This window comes from Salvelinus alpinus, chromosome 21 (assembly GCF_045679555.1).
Source record: "Salvelinus alpinus chromosome 21, SLU_Salpinus.1, whole genome shotgun sequence".
Lineage (NCBI taxonomy): Eukaryota > Metazoa > Chordata > Actinopteri > Salmoniformes > Salmonidae > Salvelinus > Salvelinus alpinus.
In genome coordinates, this window is record NC_092106.1 from 30,201,559 (window position 1) to 30,223,378 (window position 21,820).

Sequence of the window (21,820 nt, forward strand, 5' to 3'; positions counted from 1 at the left end):
TCTCTCTCTCTCTCTCTCTCTCTCAATGTACCCCCTCTCTCTCTCTCAATGTACTCCTCTCTCTCTCTCTCTCTCTCTCTCTCTCTCTCTCTCTCTCTCTCTCTCTCTCTCTCTCTCAATGTACCCCCTCTCGCTCTCTCAATGTTCCCCCCTCTCGCTCTCTCAATGTACCCCCTCTCTCTCTCTCAATGTACTCCCCTCTCTCTCTCTCTCTCTCTCTCTCTCTCTCTCTCTCTCTCTCTCTCTCTCTCTCTCTCTCTCTCTCTCTCTCTCTCTCTCAATGTACCCCCCCTCTCTCTCTCTCTCAATGTACCCCCCTCTCTCTCAATGTACCCCCCCCTCTCTCTCTCTCTCTATGTACCCCCTCTCTCTCTCTCAATGTACCCCCCTCTCTCTCAATGTACCCCCCCCTCTCTCTCTCTCTCTCTCTCTCTCTCTCTCAATGTACCCCCTCTCTCTCTCTCAATGTCCCCCCCTCTCTCTCAATGTACCCCCACCCTCTCTCTCTCTCTCCCTCTCTCTCTCAATGTACCCCCCTCTCTCTCTCTCAATGTCCCCCCCTCTCTCTCAATGTACCCCCCCTTTCTCTCAATGTACCCCCCCCTCTCTCAATGTACCCCCCTTTCTCTCAATGTACCCCCCTTTCTCTCAATGTACCCCCCCCCCTCTCTCAATGTACCCCCCTCTCTCTCTCTCTCTCTCTCTCTCTCTCTCAATGTACCCCCTCTCTCTCTCTCAATGTCCCCCCCTCTCTCTCAATGTACCCCCACCCTCTCTCACTCTCTCCCTCTCTCTCTCAATGTACCCCCCCCTCTCTCTCTCAATGTCCCCCCCTCTCTCAATGTACCCCCCTTTTCTCTCAATGTACTCCCCTCTCTCTCGCTCAATGCCCCCCCCCCCTCTCTCAATGTACCCCCTCTCTCTCTCTCTCTCTCTCTCTCTCTCAATGTACTCCCTATCTCTCTCAATGTACCCCCCTCTCACTCTCTCAATGTTCCCCCCTCTCGCTCTCTCAATGTACCACCCTCTCTCAATGTACCACCCTCTCTCAATGTACCCCCCTCTCTCAATGTACCACCCTCTCTCAATGTACCCCCCTCTCTCAATGTACCACCCTCTCTCAATGTACCACCCTCTCTCAATGTACCACCCTCTCTCAATGTACCCCCCTCTCTCAATGTACCACCCTCTCTCAATGTACCCCCCTCTCTCAATGTACCCCCCTCTCTCAATGTACCCCCTCTCTCAACGTACTCCCATCTCTCTCTCTCTCTCAATGTACCCCCCCTCTCTCAATGTACCCCCTTTCTGTCTCTCAATGTACCCCCCTCTCTCTTTCTCCCTCATTCCCATGATAACATAGTGATCTGTTTGTATGGGTTCGGAGCTTGGTCGTTCCATGCGGACTCAGTCTAGAGTGGGCATCCTCTCCCTCTTTCCTCTCTTTCTCACTCTTTCTGTTATTCCTTCCCTCATGTGCTCTACAGAATCTCATATTTTATTATTCTATGTTTGCTTGCTCGCCATCTTTTTTTTCTTTCCTTCTCCTAGACTCCCCCCCCCCCCCCCCCCCCACACACACACTCTGTAACAACAGGAAAAAGTGTTCTACTCCCTGGGAAATCCTCTACCTGTTATTGTGCAATTGTATGTTATGTTAAGGAAGGTCGCTGATAGAGGAAAACACACATCTCAGACTCTTTCTTTCAGACTCACTTTATGTTTTCTCTTTCAATATCCTGCATTTTTCTTGACTCTCTCTCACCCAGATGAAAGAGAGCACACGCTTATCACTCATGTAGTCTCTTCAATCTTCCGTTCACTCACACAGTCTCACACTCATTAGCTGCAGTAAGCGATAGCGTGCTGGGTCAGTGCTGTGCTTGGTCTTTTAGGGTTGAGCAGTTGAACCGTGGCCAGCTCATTAGGTGCCCGCTGTGTGTGTGTGTTCAGGTCTCCAGTGCTGGCCCTGCATCCTAAGCCCTTCATTTGGGACCCCTCACTGGCACTGCCGGCCTTGTGCTGTTGGCACGTACCACACAGAGTTGCATGCGATGCAATGCAACACACACACGCATATACCAAAGGGGTTAGCTTAGGCCATAGTGGCCTCACTGTACTTCTGTCAGTAACTTGACATATCTTGACACAGCCCTGCATAGGGATGCAGGGCTGGGACATGACTGTGACATGTTCCGGGTAGCCTCAGAGAATAATATCGACGTATATGCTGATTCGGTGAGTGAGTTTATCAGGAAATGTATAGGAGATGTTGTACCCACTGTGACTATTAAAACCGACCCTAACCAGAAACCATGGATAGATGGCAGCATTCACGCAAAACTGCATCACTGCCTGGTACGGCAACTGTACCGCCCACAATCAGGCTCTCCAGAGGGTGGTGCGGTCTGCACAACGCATCACCGGGGGCAAACTACCTGCCCTCAGGATACCTACAGTACCCGATGTCACAGAAAGGCCAAAAAGAGCCTCAAGGACAACAACCACCCGAGCCACTGCCTGTTCACCCCGCTACCATCCAGAAGGCGAGGTCAGTACAGGTGCATCAAAGCTGGGACCGAGAAACTGAAAAACAGCTTCTATCTCAAGGCCATCAGACTGTTAAACAGCCATCACTAACACAGAGAGGCTGCTGCCTACATACATACTTGAAATCATTGGCCACATTAATAAATGGATCACTAGTCACTTTAATAAGGCCACTTTAATAATGTTTACATATCTTGTATTACTCATCCCTTATGTTTATAATGTATGTTATACCATCTATTGTATCTTGCCTATGCCGCTCGGTCATTGCTCATCCATTTATTTATATGTATATATTCTTATTCCATTCCTTTACTTAGATGTGTGTGTATTAGGTAGTTGTTGTGGAATTGTTAGATTACTTGTTAGATATTACTGCACTGTCGGAACTAGAAGCACAAGCATTTTGTTACACTCGCAATAACATCTGCTAACCATGTGTATGTGACCAATAAAATTTGATTTGATTTGTGTAGAACATGGCTGGTAGCTCTTGGGTGGAGAGAGAAAGAGATTGTAAGAGATTGTATCTCACCGCAGCAGGTCAGGAACAAAGAGAAGAGACAATGATTCTGAGACCCCTTTATAACATCTGAGTTGTTAAAAATGATTTACCAATATGCAAGAGACTATAGTTAAGTTACAGGAATTGGTCATCAAGAAAAATCAGTTGTCTGTCAAAGCAAATAGAATTAATATCATTGTAAAATGAACAATACATTATACAAGGCATAAACTTAAATAACAAGGTAATACTGACTTTAACGGAACATTAAGTATCTAAACATGAGCAGGGCGGGACACAAGGAATCCATGGCTTGTGCCATGGCTCATAGGTCTTGGGGGAGAGAGAGAAAGAGTGTACCTCACCTCAGCAGGTCAGGAAAAAAGAGAAAGAGACATTGAACCTGAGACCCCTTTATAACATCTGAGTTGTTTGGATTCAAAATCTTGAGTTGTTGACCAATAGCATTGCTGTTGAGTTAACCTCCAATCAGACGTCAGAACTACAGTATGTTATCACAACAGAACCTCTGCTAACCAGAGGTGTGACAGGATGGGGGATGGAGAGAGCAACACGGAGAAGGCTGAATTCCTGAGAATACAATAAACTCTGTTGCATACAGTTGAGTCACGTTGGGGGCTGGGGCGCCCTACAGCGGTGGAGGTGGGGATAAAAATGGGCCTCTCTATTGGCTGCCTGAGACAACAGAATTTTATCCTCGTCTTTTACTCTCAGCGTCTCTCTGGCCACATCTTAAAAGACTGAAATGGCCTCTGAGCTGTCAGGACATGACAGACAGATGAAGGCTAGTGTCTGTGGTGGAATCAACCGCTCAGTTGTCCACTCTGAACTCTGACCCTGACCTGCAGAGTGTGTTAGAGGTCACAGAGAGCAGCAAAGTCACACTCCTATTGACCCTGTTTGATTTGGTTGTTTGTGTTTGGTCAGGGACCAGTGTTCGTCTGATCCTTGTCAGACACTTGTTTGTCAGGTGAAGATAAGCTTCCATCAACCTGTGTTCATGTCTTATAATTTTCTTATTCATATCTATATCTTCTTCAAATCTATATACATTTGCTACTGCCTCTGCCACTGTCCTGTGTCTCAACCATTGTTTGGACACAATGAGGCTTGGGTGGTATCCAGATTGGCTCCTTACCGACCTTGTGCCATACCAGGATATTCAGTAATACGGTACAGATCACAAGGGGCACTGTTTTCAAACCCCACTGAAATAAGTTATCCAAAGGTTAGCAATGCTTACGAGTACATGTAAAATCCCTTAGAGAATTCTAACTAAATGCTAACAAGCGCATTGCGAACATTTTGTACAGTTTCTGTACCTAAACTTTACAGGTAACTCAAAAATGCTACTCACATTTTGCGGCACGCACAAACAAATATTAGCTAACTAGCTACTAAATTAGTATACTTATAAGATATTTAGCTGGCAAACAGTTGTGAATTCCATACTGTAACTAGATTACCTGGCGCATGCTGCACAACAGCAACAACAAGGCTCCGATCTCTCGTCGTTGTGTGCTTGTAAACAAACACCAAGTGACATGTGACTGGAGACTACTGTAAGCTTCATAATAATGTGACAGGTGAAATGAAGAACTCAATCTTCTTTATCTCCTAACGTAGTGCACAAGTTGACTGCAGGTATTTACTTAAAGTAGCTACAAACATTCACATTTTATAATAAATAAAATAGTTTCAACGGTATTGAAAAACCATCCTGTGGCTTTTTCCAAATACCCTAGTATACTGCGCAAGCCTAGACCCAGTTAGGCGTAATTCCCTTGACCCAGGCCCAGACTCTCACCCTCACCCAGGCCTTGTCCTGCCTCCTGTCCCATCTAAGACCTTGGTCAGGGGGACGAGTCGAGCACATATCTTCAATTCATCTGGGATCAATTAAACCAGCCAGGCACGCAGAGCCGAGTGCCTATTTCTGAGCTGCCTATACTTGCCGTAATGATAGGTTTTCAACTCACCATGCCTTTGTTCTGGAAGTGTGTATTTGTTTCTTCTTTGGTCTTCTTTGTACATTCCAGTTTGTTGAGGGGCGTCCACAGCCTCATATGTGAAAAGTTATTTCTGACATATTTCTTTCCGGGCCTCTTATTGCTTTTCCGCCGCGTTTTGAAGTTTCTTTGCTTAAATAAAATGTTGGGCTGAAGATCGTCAATGTAGCCGCAGAGCGCAGCTTGGAATCTTTTAATGGCGGCCAGTGTCTGAAGTCAAAAACCAAAATCTCTTCCGCTCCTCACACCCATTTTCCCTCTCTCCGTTCTCTTTTCTTTGATTGCTCTTGCATTCTTTCCAATCCTTCTCTTTCTCTCCTGCTACAACTCCTTCTCCTTGGATGTTCTCCTTATAGATCAGGTGCTTTGTAAATCAGTTAATGATTTTTCTAACAAGTAGTGCTGTGCACTTGTACTGTAGCACAGACGCACATACTGTACATACACACACACACACACACACACACACACACACACACACACACACACACACACACACACACACACACACACACACACACACACACACACACACACACACACACACACACTGCTCCCCCACGTAGATTGTTCAATTCAAACTCTTATCCCTCCATTTCACCCCCTCTAAACTCCATCACCTCCTGACCCTGTACCATTACTGTATGTCTCGGTGCAGATCTGATAAGCCTGGGACAGGACCGACCGTCCCAAACGGTCCCAGCTGCTCCGCTGAGCAGAGGCACGTGCTCTTATCTGTCAAACACAAATATACACTCTTGCACATACACACGCGTACGCATCAGACTCGTATACACACACATGCGCAGATTACACACATCGAACTACTGTAGTATTCAGGCATACACATACACAAACATATATTTTCTTTGACAGAGTACTCAGCTGCCTATCAATCTGAACATCAAGCTACTGGACCTAATACACCATAGGTTATCTAACTTTATATCTGTGTCTGGCTGTCTATCTTATCTTTCGATCTATACTATGTATCTCTTTCTATCACACTTTCGATTGCTATCGCTCGACCTTGCTAAAAGCTGCTTCCCTCTGTATCTGTCACAGGTCTTCCAGTTCTCTGTTCTTTTTCTCAGTTTCTCCCCCCATTTCACTCTTTCTTTCCTCCTCCCACTGTTTCTTAGACAGTGTCACATTCCCAAACTGAGTGTCTATAAATAGCTTGGCTGAGTGTAGCTTCGTGCCAGCTGTGTTTACATGGGGCTAAAGGTGGCCAATGCTGGGTTCTACCTCCATCTCCACCCCCATCTCATCTCCATCTCCACCCCCATCTCACCTCCAGCTCCATCTCCACCTCCATCACCTCTACCTCCATCACCTCTACCTCCATCACCTCTACCTCCATCACCTCTACCTCCATCACCTCTATCTCCATCACCTCTACCTCCATCACCTCCAGCTCCATCTCCACCTCCATCACCTCTACCTCCATCACCTCCAGCTCCATCTCCACCTCCATCACCTCTACCTCCATCACCTCTACCTCCATCACCTCTACCTCCATCACCTCTATCTCCATCACCTCTACCTCCATCACCTCTATCTCCATCACCTCTACCTCCATCACCTCTACCTCCATCACCTCCAGCTCCATCTCCACCTCCATCACCTCTACCTCCATCACCTCTACCTCCATCACCTCTACCTCCATCACCTCTATCTCCATCACCTCTACCTCCATCACCTCTACCTCCATCATCTCTATCTCCATCACCTCTACCTCCATCACCTATACCTCCATCATCTCTATCTCCATCATCTCCACCTCCCTCATCTCCACCTGCCTCATCTCCACCTCCCTCATCTCCACCTACCTCATCTCTACCTCCCTCATCTCCACCTGCCTCATCTCCACCTCCCTCATCTCCACCTCCCTCATCTCCACCTGCCTCATCTCTACCTCCCTCATCTCCACCTGCCTCATCTCCACCTCCCTCATCTCCACCTCCCTCATCTCCACCTGCCTCATCTCCACCTGCCTCATCTCCACCTCCCTCATCTCTACCTCCCTCATCTCTACCTCCCTCATCTCTACCTCCCTCATCTCCACCTCCCTCATCTCTACCTCCCTCATCTCCACCTGCCTCATATCCACCTCCCTCATCTCTACCTCCCTCATCTCCACCTGCCTCATCTCTACCTCCCTCATCTCTACCTCCCTCATCTCTACCTCCCTCATCTCCACCTGCCTCATCTCCACCTCCCTCATCTCTACCTCCCTCATCTATACCTCCCTCATCTCTATCTCCCTCATCTCCACCTCCCTCATCTCCACCTCCCTCATCTCTACCTCCCTCATCTCTACCTCCCTCATCTCCACCTGCCTCATCTCCACCTCCCTCATCTCTACCTCCCTCATCTCCACCTGCCTCATCTCTACCTCCCTCATCCCCACCTCCCTCATCTCTACCTCCCTCATCTCTACCTCCCTCATCTCCACCTCCCTCATCTCCACCCCCCTCATCTCCACCTCCATGTGTCATCTAGGGGTGGATGCGGATCAGCTAGTGCCCAGCGCTATCTCCGGCTATCTGTGTTTAGCCAACAAACACTGGGCTCACACTATAAGGGAGATATTTTTAGGAATGTTCTACCTGTTCAGAACGTCCCTGTTCAGGAAATAACTCTCCAACCCTTCTAGGAAAGCAGTTGTATACACTGTGTGAGATCCGGTGTGTGTGTGTCTTGGACTACTGCGTATGTATGCATGCATATTAGACTAGTGAACTGGTACTGATATTAGAATGGTGTGTGTGTGTGTGAATGGGTACAGGTAGTGAAAAATAAAGTGTCTGTAAATCAGTGAACGTGTGTATTCATATTAGACCGGTGAACTGGTACTTGTGCCAGTTACACAGTGCCTGTGTAAATAATGTGTATATGCTGCAGAAATGCCCTGTGATAAAGGCTGGTTCCAGCGTTGCGATATCTGTGATGTGACTGTTCAGACTGGTCAGTCAGTCTCTCTGGGCTGGGGTGGAGGGAGTTTCCACTAGGTACAGAGCTAGGATCAGCTTACCCTCCCCAATCCTTATCTTTACCAAAATTGACCCAAAATCCGCCACTAGGGGCAACTTCACTCTACTCCCAGTCAGTCAGGAGGAAGTCCTTAGTGTTTCCTGTACGCCACACCACCCAGGGGATTGGGGTAGGACTGAGGTATGGATGCTAGCTGCTTCCTGTTTGCAGGAGATACTACTTCCTGCTGACCGTGTGTGTGTGTGTGTGGTCAGTCTGGAGGGTCAAGCCAATAGAAACCAATGGTCGTCCAGCTTACTGCCAAGAAGGGGGGTCAAAGTGTACCACAGGACAATGGAAAATTAAATCAATGATTGATATCTTATGCCCTTGCTTTGTGTAATGAGTTTGTGTGTGGGTGGGATAAGGGATGTTTTTATGGAAGATGAGATTAAAGTGAAGGGCCTCTTGTTACAGGAACCTGTGTGTGTGTGTGTGTGTGTGTGTGTGTGTGTGTGTGTGTGTGTGTGTGTGTGTGTGTGTGTGTGTGTGTGTGTGTGTGTGTGTGTGTGTGTGTGTGTGTGTGTGTGTGTGTGTGTGTGTGTGTGTGAGAGATAATGTCTTTGTGTGTGAAGTGATTGATTTGGTGACCTGTAAGTGTGTTGTGTTCTGGTTGTGGATGAGTGAGTGTGTAAAGGTGAGGAGTGAGGGCGGTGGCTTCAGAAGCATGGCGGCAAACTCCGATGACCCCTGACCTCTTACCCCTAACCTGGGAGGAGGTCCAGTCAGTCAGGGAATAACACAAACACACAGTCAGCACAACTAGCTTGGCTTGCACACTCCCCAACCCTGTATCGCTCTCTCCCTCCTGCTCTCATATATACTATCTGTCCTTACGCCTGTTGTTCTGGCTGATACAGTCCTATACACTGTAGATAGGGCCTGTTGTTCTGGCTGATACAGTCCTATACACTGTAGATAGGGACAGTTGTTCTGGCTGATACAGTCCTATACACTGTAGATAGGGCCTGTTGTTCTGGCTGATACAGTCCTATACACTGTAGATAGGGACAGTTGTTCTGGCTGATACAGTCCTATACACTGTAGATAGGGCCTGTTGTTCTGGCTGATACAGTCCTATACACTGTAGATAGGGACAGTTGTTCTGGCTGATACAGTCCTATACACTGTAGATAGGGCCTGTTGTTCTGGCTGATACAGTCCTATACACTGTAGATAGGGACAGTTGTTCTGGCTGATACAGTCCTATACACTGTAGATAGGGCCTGTTGTTCTGGCTGATACAGTCCTATACACTGTAGATAGGGACAGTTGTTCTGGCTGATACAGTCCTATACACTGTAGATAGGGACAGTTGTTCTGGCTGATACAGTCCTATACACTGTAGATAGGGCCTGTTGTTCTGGCTGATACAGTCCTATACACTGTAGATAGGGACAGTTGTTCTGGCTGATACAGTCCTATACACTGTAGATAGGGACAGTTGTTCTGGCTGATACAGTCCTATACACTGTAGATAGGGACAGTTGTTCTGGCTGATACAGTCCTATACACTGTAGATAGGGACAGTTGTTCTGGCTGATACAGTCCTATACACTGTAGATAGGGCCTGTTGTTCTGGCTGATACAGTCCTATACACTGTAGATAGGGACAGTTGTTCTGGCTGATACAGTCCTATACACTGTAGATAGGGACAGTTGTTCTGGCTGAATGTTTAACTTTTGTTGCTCACATATCCACAAAAATTGTTGAATTACATAAAGAAAAAAGTTTGACTTCAGAATTTAATATGCAGCATTGATGCAATAATGTTGTCGGTCTGATGGAGGCCTTAGACTGCCATTACAATGTGCCAGTGTGACCCATTCAGTCTAGAACCTCTACAGTATGTGTAAGTAAACTAGTGTTGTAGTAAGTAGGGTAGTGTAGTGTGATACCCAGTACTTGTTGTAAGTACATGGCATGTTTTGTATATGTTTATGTGTGTGTGTGTGTGTGTGTGTGTGTGTGTGTGTGTGTGTGTGTGTGTGTGTGTGTGTGTGTGTGTGTGTGTGTGTGTGTGTGTGTGTGTGTGTGTGTGTGTGTGTGTGTTACCTACTCCTTAATAACCCTTTCTGTGTGTTCTTCCAGATGTATGGTCGCTACACACAGGAGCTGGGGGTGTATGCTAAAGAAGAGGCATCTCGCCTGAGGGAGGAGGAGGTGCGGAGGCGCTCGGTCGCAGAACGCTCACGCTCCCTGGAACTCCTTGAGTACGACAAGGGCCGCTGCGCCAAGTGTCGCAGTGAGTACCGACCAATACTGACCACTGAAGCTGACCGTACTGTAACCAGACCGTATTCTCTGACCAGGTCTCTCTCTGTTTTTTACTGTGAAACAAGTCTCACCTTTCCCAGATACAATGTTGTTACATTTTTACTAGCGTTACACATTTTGGGGACTATTCAGAGGTGGAAACTTTCCGTGGGAATTAATGGGAATATATGGGAATTAACGGGAATATATGGGAATTAGCGTAAATATATGCAAATTAATATTAATTCCATTTAAATGTGATGTTTTTTGCATTGGCTATATTTACCATATCATATGGAGACAGAAACATAAACCTTTTACCGTATCATAAGTAGACATAATTGCAAATTATAACATTCTTCCAATAGAAATAAAAAACGTTTTTTTGTTACGAATTGAACTAATTAAATGGGATGATTTCACTGAACAACAAAAGAAAGGGAATATTGAATGATCCCCAATGATCCATTGCATCTCCAAAAAACATTTTCAACATCCATCTGTAAAATTATAGTCTAGAAACTAAAGCTTTGGTTGTCTTCCTCTCAAATCAAATCAAACCAAAATCAAATCAAATTTTATTAGTCACATGCGCCGAATACAACAGATGTAGACCTTACAGTGAAATACTTACTTACGAGCCCCTAACCAACAGTGCAGTTTCAAAAAATACGGATAAGAATAAGAGATAAAAGTAACAAGTAATTAAAGAACCTCAGTAAAAAATAACAAAATACAGTTGAAGTCGGAAGTTTACATACACCTTAGCCTCATACACCTCATTACGGCGCACGCCTGTCACCATCGTTACGCGCACCTGCGTGTCGTAAGACTCACCTGGACTCCATCAATTCCCTGATTATCTTCCCTACATACAGTTGAAATCGGAAGTTTCATACACCTTAGCTAAAAACTCAGTTTTTCACAATTCCTGACATTTAATCATAGTAAAAATACCCTGTCTTAGGTCAGTTAGGATCACCACTTTATTGTAAGAATGTGAAATGTCAGAATAATAGTAGAGAGAATGATTTATTTCAGCTTTTATTTCTTTCATCACATTCCCAGTGGGTCAGAAGTTTACATACACTCAATTAGTATTTGGTAGCGTTGCCTTTAAATTGTTTAACTTGGGTCAAACGTTTCGGGTAGCCTTCCACAAGCTTCCCACAATAAGTTGGGTGAATGTTGGCCCATTCCTCCTGACTGAGCTGGTGTAACTGAGTCAGGTTTGTACGCCTCCTTGCTCGCACACGCTTTTTCAGTTCTGGCCACAAATTTTCTATAGGATTGACGTCAGGGCTTTGTGATGGCCACTCCAATACCTTGACTTTGTTGTCCTTAAGCCATTTTGCCACAACTTTGGAAGTTTGCTTGGGGTCAATGTCTATTTGGAAGACCCATTTGCGACCAAGCTTTAACTTCCTGACTGATGTTTTGAGATGTTGCTTCAATATACCCACATAATTTTCCTACCTCATGATGCCATCTATTTTGTGAAGTGCACCAGTCCCTCCTGCAGCAAAGCACCCCCACAACATGATGCTGCCACCCCTGTGCTTCATGGTTGGGATGGTGTTCTTCGGCTTGCAAGCTTCCCTCTTTTTCCTCCAAACATAACGATGGTCACTATGACCAAACAGTTATATGTTTATTTCATTACCAGAGGACATTTTTCCAAAAAGTACGATCTTTGTCCCCATGTGCAGTTGCAAACCGTAGTCTGGCATTTTTATGGCGGTTTTGGAACAGTGGCTTCTTCCTTGCTGAGCGGCCTTTCAGGTTATATCGATATAGGACTTGTTTTACTGTGGATATAGATACTTTTGTAACTGTTTCCTCCAGCATCTTCACAAGGTCCTTTGCTGTTGTTCTGGGATTGATTTGCACTTTTCGCACCAAAGTACGTTCATCTCTAGGAGACAGAACGTGTCTCCTTCCTGAGCGGTATGACGGCTGCGTGGTCCCATGGGTTTATACTTGCGTACTATTGTTTGTACAGATGATCGTGGTACCTTCAGGCGTTTGGAAATTGCTCCCAAGGATGAACCAGACTTGTGGAGGTCTACACTTTTTTTCTGAGGTCTTGGCTGATTTCTTTTGATTTTCCCATGATGTCAAGCAAAGAGGCACTGAGTTTGAAGGTAGGCCTTGAAATACATCCACAGGTACACCTCCAATTGACTCAAATGATGTCAATTAACCTATCAGAAGCTTCTAAAGCCATGACATCATTTTCTGGGATTTTCCAAGCTGTTTAAAGGCACAGTCAATTTAGTGTATGTAAAATTCTGACCCACTGGAATTGTGATACAGTGAAGTATAAGTGAAATAATCTGTCTGTAAACAATTGTTGTAAAAATTACTTGTGTCATGCACAAAGTAGATGTCCTAACCGACTTGCTAAAACTATAGTTTGTTAACATGAAATTTGTGGAGTGAAATGTATGTACATTTCCGACTTCAACTGTATACAGGGTGGTGCCGGTAGAGTCAATGTGCAGGGGCACCGGTTAGTTGAGGTAGTATGTACATGTAGGTAGATTTAATTAAAGTGACTATGCATAGATGACATCAGAGAGTGGCAGTGGTGTGGAGAAGGGCGGATGCAAATAATCAGGGTAGCCATTTGAATACATGTTCAGGAGTCTTATGGCTTGGGGGTAGAAGCTGTTTAGAAGCCTCTTGGACCTAGACTTGACGCACCGCTACCGCTTGCTGTGCGGTAGCAGAGAGAACAGTCTATGACTAGGGTGGCTGGAGTCTTTGACAATTTTTGGGGCCTTCCTCTGACAGGCCTGGCATAGAGGTCCTGGATTGCAGGAAGCTTGGCCCCAGTGATGTACTGGGCCGTTCACACTACCCTCTGTAGTGCCATGCGGTTGGAGGCCGAGCAGTTGCCATACCAGGCAGTGATGCCACCAGTCAGGGTGCTCTCGAAGGTGCAGCTGTAGAACCTTTTGAGGATCTGAGGACCCAAATCTTTTCAGTCTCCTGAGGGGGAATAGGTTTTGTCATGCCCGCTTCACGACTGTTATGGTGTGCTTGGACCATGTTAGATTGTTGGTGATGTGGACGCTCTCAACCTGCTCCACTGCAGCCCCGTCGATGGGAATGGGGGCATGCTCGGTCCTCTTTTTCCTGTTGTCCACAATCATCTCCTTTGTCTTGATCACGTTGAGGGAAAGGTTGTTGTCCTGGCACCACACGGCCAGGTCTCTGACCTCCTCCCTATAGGCTGTCTCGTTGTTGTCTGTGATCAGGCCTACCACTGTTGTGTCATTGTCAAATTTAATGATGGTGTTGGAGTCGTGCCTGGCAGAGCAGTCATGAGTGAACATGGAGTACAGGAGGGGGCTGAGCACGCACCCCTGAGAGGCCCTTGTGTTGAGGATCAGCGTGGCGGATGTGTTGTTACTTAGCCTTACCATCTGGGGGCGGCCCATCAGGAAGTCCTGACGGGCCGTCAATGAATAGCATTCTCACATAGGTGTTCCTTTTGTCCAGGTGGGAAAGGGCAGTGTGGACTGCAATAGAGACTGCATCATCTGTGGATCTGTTGGGATGGTATGCAAATTGGAGTGGGTCTAGTGTTTCTGGGATGATGCAGGCTTCCATGTCTTCTCCCTGGACCTCCTCAATGTCCACCTCTTGAACATCACACTCTGAGGCCTCATCTTCTCTGTCACTTTCCAACCTTGTTGAGGATGGTTCGGTGTCAGGCTCAAAAAGCCTAATTTGCCCGGATGGCCATCAATTTTTCAACCCTTGTATTGGTCAGCCTGTTGCGTGCTTTGGTGTGTGTGTTCCCAAACAAGGACCAGTTTCACTCTGATGCAGCTGATGTTGGTGGGATTTGGAGGATGATGGAGGCAACAGGGGAAAGAGCCTCAGATCCACAAAGTCCCTTCCACAAGGTAGCTGATGAGATATGTTGGCACGACTGCCATATTGCATCTCCATCCCAAAGCCCTTGCTTGGAAGTGTACTTCGCCAGACTGCCAACCAGGCCAAGGTGGTGAGACACGATAGTGATGACACCATAGGCCTTGTTGATCTCTGCACCACGCAGGATGCTCTTGCCAGCATACTTGGGGTCCAACATGTACGCTGCAGTGTGTATGGGCTTCAGGCAGAAGTCTTCATGCTTTTGATGTATTTCAGAACTGCAGTTTCCTCTGCTTGGAGCAACAGTGAAGTGGGCAGGGCAGTACGGATTTCTTCTCTTACATCTGCAAGCAGAGTCTGAACATCAGACAGGGTGGCATTGTCTCCCTCAATCCGTGCAATGGCTACTGCTATAGGTTTCAGGAATTTCAGGCAGCTTACCACTCACTCCCAAAATACATCATCCAGGAGGATCCTCATGATGGGTCTGTTCATATCGGCAGACTGTGATATGGCCATTTCTTGGAGAGACTCCTTCCCCTCCAGGAGACAGTCAAACATGATGACAACACCACTCCAACAGGTGTTGCTGGGCAGCTTCAATGTAGTGCTTTTATTCTTCTCACTTTGCTTGGTGAGGTAGATTGCTACTATAACTTGACCCTTCACATACCTAACCATTTCCTTGGCTCTCTTGTAGAGTGTATCCATTGTTTTCAGTGTCATGATGTCCTTAAGCAGCATATTCAATGCATGAGCAGCACAGCCAATGGGTGTGATGTGAGGGTAGGACTCCTCCACTTTAGACCAAGCAGCCTTCATGCTCGCAGCATTTTCTGTCACAAGTGCAAATACCTTCTGTGGTCCAAGGTCATTGATGACTGCCTTCAGCTCATCTGCAATGTAGAGAACGATGTGTCTGTTGTCCCTTGTGTCTGTGCTCTTGTAGAATACTGGTTGAGGGGTGGAGGTGATGTAGTTAATTATTCCTTGCCCACGAACATTCGACCACCCATCAGAGATGATTGCAATGAAGTCTGCTTTCTCTATGATTTGCTTGACCGTCACTTGAACTCTGTTGACCTCTGCATCCAGCAAATGAGTAGATAAATCATGTCTGGTTGGAGGGGTGTATGCTGGGCGAAGAACATTCAGAAATCTCTTTCAACACACATTGCCTGTGAGCATCAGAGGTGAACCAGTTGCATACACAGCTCAAGCAAGACATTCATCAGCATTTCTCTGACTACGTTCCTCCAATGAGTCAAAACAAATTCTGATTCCAGGAGGACAATGAGATGTTGCTATCGATAAGGTATCTGATTCATAATTTTCACCTCGAATAGAAGTAGAGGTTGCTTATTGTGAGCGCTGAGCGAACTTTATGCACTTGGCCAGATGATTCTGCATCTTTGTTGTGTTCTTCACATATCATTTGGCACAGTATTTGCAAATGTACACAGCTTTTCCTTCTACATTAGCTGCAGTGAAATGTCTCCACACATCAGACAGTGCCCGTGGCATTTTCTTGAAAGATTATTTAAAAAATTATAAATATATATATATATATAATTCCATGTACAGATTAATGGTTAAGCAGTTAGATTAAAAAACGTATTTGTAAGATAACTGTTTTAAAATGAAACATGTATGGAAACAGGTGAATTAACACTCTTCAGTTAGCAGGCTCAAGCAAGCTAAAATCCACATGGTAGCAAAAACTAACTAGCAGAAATTGTTAAGAAGTTAGAAATGATTTAAACACACTTTGCTGTAGACACCCAGTATTGTAATCAAAATGTACCATGTAGTCCTTGGCTTAGACAGTGTAGTAGTGTGGGCTCAATAGCATCTCATTAGTGTGCAAGATCTTGAGATTCAGCTGTACATGTGATGGAAGAGTGCACTGTCCATGCAGAGGGTTGCAATTCAATTGATTGGGGATAGTTTAACCAAAATATGCCACAAGACCTATAATTGCCATATGTGTTTCCCACAAAAAAAGGTTCACTGTTATAAGCTAACGTTTTTGATGAATTTAAGCAAAATTCTTACAATTCCCAGGCTTAACTTCCCATGGGAAATTTCTGGGAATTTACCGGAAAGATCCGACTGTTTGCAACCCTAATTGTTTCCAACAAAAGACAACTGGAGACTATTGGAAGAAGGGATTTGAGGAAAGAGTTTTGGAGTGCTTTTGCAGTCAGTGTATGAATGTCCATGTGTGTTTGCATGTACACTTGAGGGTGGGTGTGTGTGTGTGTGTGTGTGTGTGTGTGTGTGTGTGTGTGTGTGTGTGTGTGTGTGTGTGTGTGTGTGTGTGTGTGTGTGTGTGTGTGTGTGTGTGTGTGTGTGTGTGTGTGTGTGTGTGTGTGTGAGGCACCAAATTCCGTGTACTGTTGATGGTGATAATAGTGATTATGCTTGTGTTTGGGTGACTGAAAGGGGCATCTCCACTGTGTACAAGGACACTCTTTGTACTGGGACACAAAACAAGACGCCACAACAGTCTAAATGCTACAGGGGTGTTTAACCGGGGGTCCGCGGAGGTACTGCAGGGGGTCTAGAAAGGAACTACACTACCAGTAAAACGTTTGGACACACCTATCCAAACGTTTTACACACCTATCCAAACGTTTGGACACACCTATCCAAACGTTTTTCCAAACGATTCTACATTGTAGAATAATAGTGAAAACATCAAAACTATGGAATAACACATATGGAATCATGTAACCAAAAAAAGTGTTCAACAAATCAAAATATTTTTTGAGATTCTTCAAAGTAGCCACCCTTTGCCTTGATGACAGCTTTGCACACTGTGTTTTGGTTAACTTTCTAGCTAATAGGCTATGTTAGAGTTTACACTTCCTCTTCCAATTATAATGTGGGGAATTCAAAATGATGAAAAACTATCTACCAAATATATTCATCCCTGGGTCCCTGGTCAAGAAAAGGTTGAAGACCCCTGTAGGGCTGGGCGATATATCAAATTAATTTGAATGTATGTTTTAGTGCGAATTTCGAAGTGCCTGTATCGCCAGAATCGAGGTTTATTTATTCCGTTTTTATGAGAGTTTGTCTGCTTGTTCTCATGTTGTCTTTTTGGTCGGTTTCCTTCGCTCCTTCTGTGCTGGGTGCACCTTCCCACTCATACACTAAGTCCCTCCCCTTGCTGACATTTACAACAACGAACAAGAAAGACCACTTCTTCCTCTCTGACAAGTAGTTTAAACTTGCTATTTGCATTTGAGGTTTGGTCCAACAGAATGGGTCATATGAACACTGAAACACATTGAGACATTATTTTACTGTAATAGAGGACTTAACCTTTCTAACCATAACCTTTTTGTGTATCAACTCCCAGAATGTACAGACCCTACTACAGTGAGAGTATCAATGACAGTTTCTGTCAGATGCAGCATTTTAGCCACAGACTTATGTGCCAACTGTCTAGTCTGTGTTTTATAAATGTGCAATGAGCATAAAAATATGCATTTATATAATTAATTGGCATCTCAATCTGAGAAAAAAGCTTATTCTTATCCAGGTAGGCCACTTGATTTCAACATCTAAGTAAAGTGGACAGGCTAGTATATTGTTGAAACAGTTGGAGACAGACAGGGTGTGTGCATAACAGTTCAACAGTTCTACCTTGTTAGCTAGCTAATGGATCCAAGTTGGCTAGACTTGAATATAAAGATTAGCTGGGTATTCACTTGCACGTGGGCTTGTGCTTGAAATTGTTTGAGACCTGTGTTAATTTTCTATAATGCCTGCTACAAGAAGTTGGTCATTATTAGTGGGGATGTGCCTTGTGAATGGTTCTGGTAAATTTGTTTACAAAAAGGCAATTTTCATAGACTGCCATGAAAACTAGATCAGTGATTGTTGCAACAAAAGCAGGTTCAACTATTTTGAAAAGATAATGACATCATTAGTGAGTGAGTCTTATGGTTGTGGAAGACTTATATTTAGCCTTTGTACAGTATAATTTCACAAGCACTGAATTCATTAGCTTATTGCTGACTGTTTTGAAATGCAGTGTATTGATCTTTAATTGTGCAACAAAGCTTGTTTAGAGAAAACATTTAAAAAATGGAGATATACACTGAGTGTACAAAACATTATGAACTAATCTTTCCATGACATAGACTGACCAGGTGAATCCAGGTGAAAGATATGATCCCTTACTGATGTCACGTGTTAAATCCACTTCAATCACTGTAGATGAAGGGGAGGAGATTAAAAAAGGATTTTTAAGCCTTGAGACAATTGAGACATTGTGGATGTGTGCCATTTAGAAGGTGAATGGGCAAGACAAAAAATGTAAGTGCCTTTGAACAGGGTATTGTAGTAGGTGCCAGGCGCACCAGTTTGTGTCAAGAACTGCAACGCTGCTGGGGTTTTCACGCTCTACAGTTTCCCGTGTGTATCAAGAATGGTCAATCACCCAAAGGACATCCATCCCACTTGACACAACTGTGGGAAGCATTGGAGTCAACATGGGCCAGCATCCCTGTGGAATGCTTTCGACACCGTGTAGAGTCCATGCCCCAATGAATTGAGGCTTTTCTGAGGGCAAAAGGGGGATCAACTCAATATTAGGACGGTGTTCTTAATGTTTTGTGCACGCAGTGCATACTGTGAATGAGTCATAAGTTAGAAAAAATGTAGATCTGATTTTTAGGCCATATCGCCCAGCCATAGACCCCTGCTACAAGGGATTAGGTGTCACATGTTACATTTGTTGCAGGTGATACATCTGTGACATTCAAATACAGTACATGTCTTTGGACAATCAGGTGTGTCTTGTGCATGTTAATGAGCTCAGGACTAATAGAGCAGGACAGTTGACATGGAACATTTGTTTACACTACACACATTACCAAAACAGCAGAAAACTCTCATTTGTGTATGTCAGAGTTCAGTCCCATATCCCAGCTCATTACATGTGAATGGAGGGCCCTCTACTGTTAATACCTGCTCATTGCAATTTGTTTCCCTGCTCACTTCTGCAGCTGTGTGTGTGTGTGTGTGTGTGTGTGTGTGTGTGTGTGTGTGTGTGTGTGGGTGTGGGTGTGGGTGTGGGTGTGGGTGTGTGTGTGTGTGTGTGTGTGTACAGTAATTATTTGTGACAATCTCTCTTTCTTCTTGTGTGAGGCTGAACATCTGAAATACTGCAAGAGAAGTTGAGGGAGGTGTGTGTGTGTGCATGTGTGCATTGCGTGCGTGCTTCTCAGCTCCTATCTCAGTGATTAGTTCCCGGTGTTGTGGCTGCATAGTGTTGACTCAGCCATAGCTATCTCTCAGCCTCCCTTCAACCTCACACCCCTCTGTTTTGATCGGGGACACGATGCAACTGATGAATTCTTCATTCCCAGTTAACACCAGATATCTTCCATGTAGACTCTGTCTTTTCTCCTGGAATGACAATAACGGAACACACACACACACACACACACACACACACACACACACACACACACACACACACACACACACACACACACACACACACACACAGCTCTGTTCTGTGATGGAGATAGGTGGTTTGTTCTGTCATTGTGTGTTCCTGTCACACAAACACTCCACTCTAGCGCGACAAAAGACACCTCTGCCTAGCTCGGCAGAATCTCTGTTTTCACTCGCGTTCTCACAAGAACCCATACACGCACATACACTTTCTTTCTAGGATACACACACTCTCTCTTCTACACACACACACACACACACACACACACACACACACACACACACACACACACACACACACACACACACACACACACACACACACACATACATACACACACAGATATAGATGTGGCTCATTGATTTCCTCCTGGTAAATGAAGCTGAATGTTGTAGCAGTGTCTCCCCCCTCATCACACCAGCCTAGTGCTCCTGGGAGGCGTGTGTGTGTTGATGAGCTGCAGTGATAGGCCTCTGTCTATGCGACAGCTCTATACTACAGATAGGTAATTACACAAACCTAGGCTATCTAGAGAAGAACGTTTGGTAATGACGTTTGCAGAACAATGCAGCATGGATCATCTCTTCAAATGAGCATTATTTAAAGAGCACACTGAACACCAGTCAATCAGATGTTACTTCTACATGGCACATTTTACAAGTACATTCTATCGCAAAGGGAGTCTTGCTATAATAAATGATAACTGTAGTGGAAGGGTTGCTATTGCATGGATATCCCAGCAGGGGGCAGAGTTGAGCTATTGAACCAGAGAATAAGAGCAGGAGGATGGAGAGAGGCACTCATGGTTGAAAAAGAGAAACGGAGGGAGAAGCTGAAATATACAGGCGGGTTCTGTGTTACGTTGCGTTACGAGCGATACAGGATGAAATCTCAACCACAGAGGTTTGGTTACGGTCGCTATTCTCTGGGTTTCTCTCTTTTGACATTATTAGGATAATTTGATAGTTTGATTTTGTCTTATTTGACTGTTTTACTAATAAAAAGTTCACAACAGATTTAATTACGTTCATTATTTTAGGACATTTTGGAGATGTAATGAAAAGCGACAAGTTTGAGGCCATCCACTCCAGACTGAGGTTAAGAGAGGGAGATATTTCAATAGTGGTTACACAAGTATGTTCTGTGCACACTTTGTGTGTGTGTGTGTGTGTGTGAAATATTCAGAGAAGAGTCCACTGGACTAACCTTCACAACACACACACACGGAGAGTCAGAAACTTTCACTCTCTTTCACACACACACACACACACACACACACACACACACACACACACACACACACACACACACACACACACACACACACACACACACACACACACACACACACACACACACACACAGGCAGATATTTTCCTGGTGGAACAGTCGGGATCCCATGCTGGGGGGTTTGGAAGGAGGGGGTCACAGGGTCTGTAGCCCAGTGTGTGTGTGGGAGGTGTGTGTATGTGTGTGGGGGGGGGGGGGGGGGGCAGATGACAGGCCTCAGGGTGCTGTCACTCACTCCTGCTGCTATTGATGTAACATGTCCCCAAGAGGGTACATCATGCTACGACACACACACTCACACACCATCTGCAGCTGTTTTTCTCAGAGGAATGACACTGTGACAGTCTTTCTCTACACATCTCCATCTCTCCTCTCCCACCTCTCTCTCAATTGAAATTCAAGGGGCTTTATTGGCATGGGAAACATACAGTACCAGTCAAAAGTTTGGACACACCTACTCATTTCAGGGTTTTTCTTTATTTTGACAATTTTCTACATTGTATCAGTTGTGTTGTGACAGTTGTGTTGTGACAAGGTAAGGGGGTATACAGAAGATCCCCCTATTTGGTAAAAGTTTAAGTCCATATTATGGCAAGAACAGCTCATATAAGCAAAGAGAAACGACAGTCCATCATTACTTTAAGACATGAAGGTCAATCAATGCAGAACATTTCAAGAACTTTTAAAGTTTCTTCAAGTGAAGTCGCAAAAACCATCAAGCGCTATGATGAAACTGGCTCTCATGAGGACCGCCACAGGAAAGGAAGACCCAGAGTTAGATCTGCTGC

The 21,820-nt window shown here is 45.0% G+C and overlaps 1 protein-coding gene across 6 annotated transcripts in view; it reads left to right on the top strand.

Moving 5' to 3' along the window:
• LOC139548212 (chloride channel protein 2-like) overlaps positions 1–21,820 on the top strand; it is a 202,988-nt gene that overhangs the window by 53,604 nt on the left and 127,564 nt on the right. For all 6 annotated transcript variants that reach the window (XM_071357722.1, XM_071357723.1, XM_071357724.1 and 3 more), the window contains exon 2: positions 10,214–10,367. In XM_071357722.1, coding sequence (XP_071213823.1) covers positions 10,214–10,367 — 154 coding nt within the window. The remainder of the gene's footprint in view (positions 1–10,213; positions 10,368–21,820) is intronic.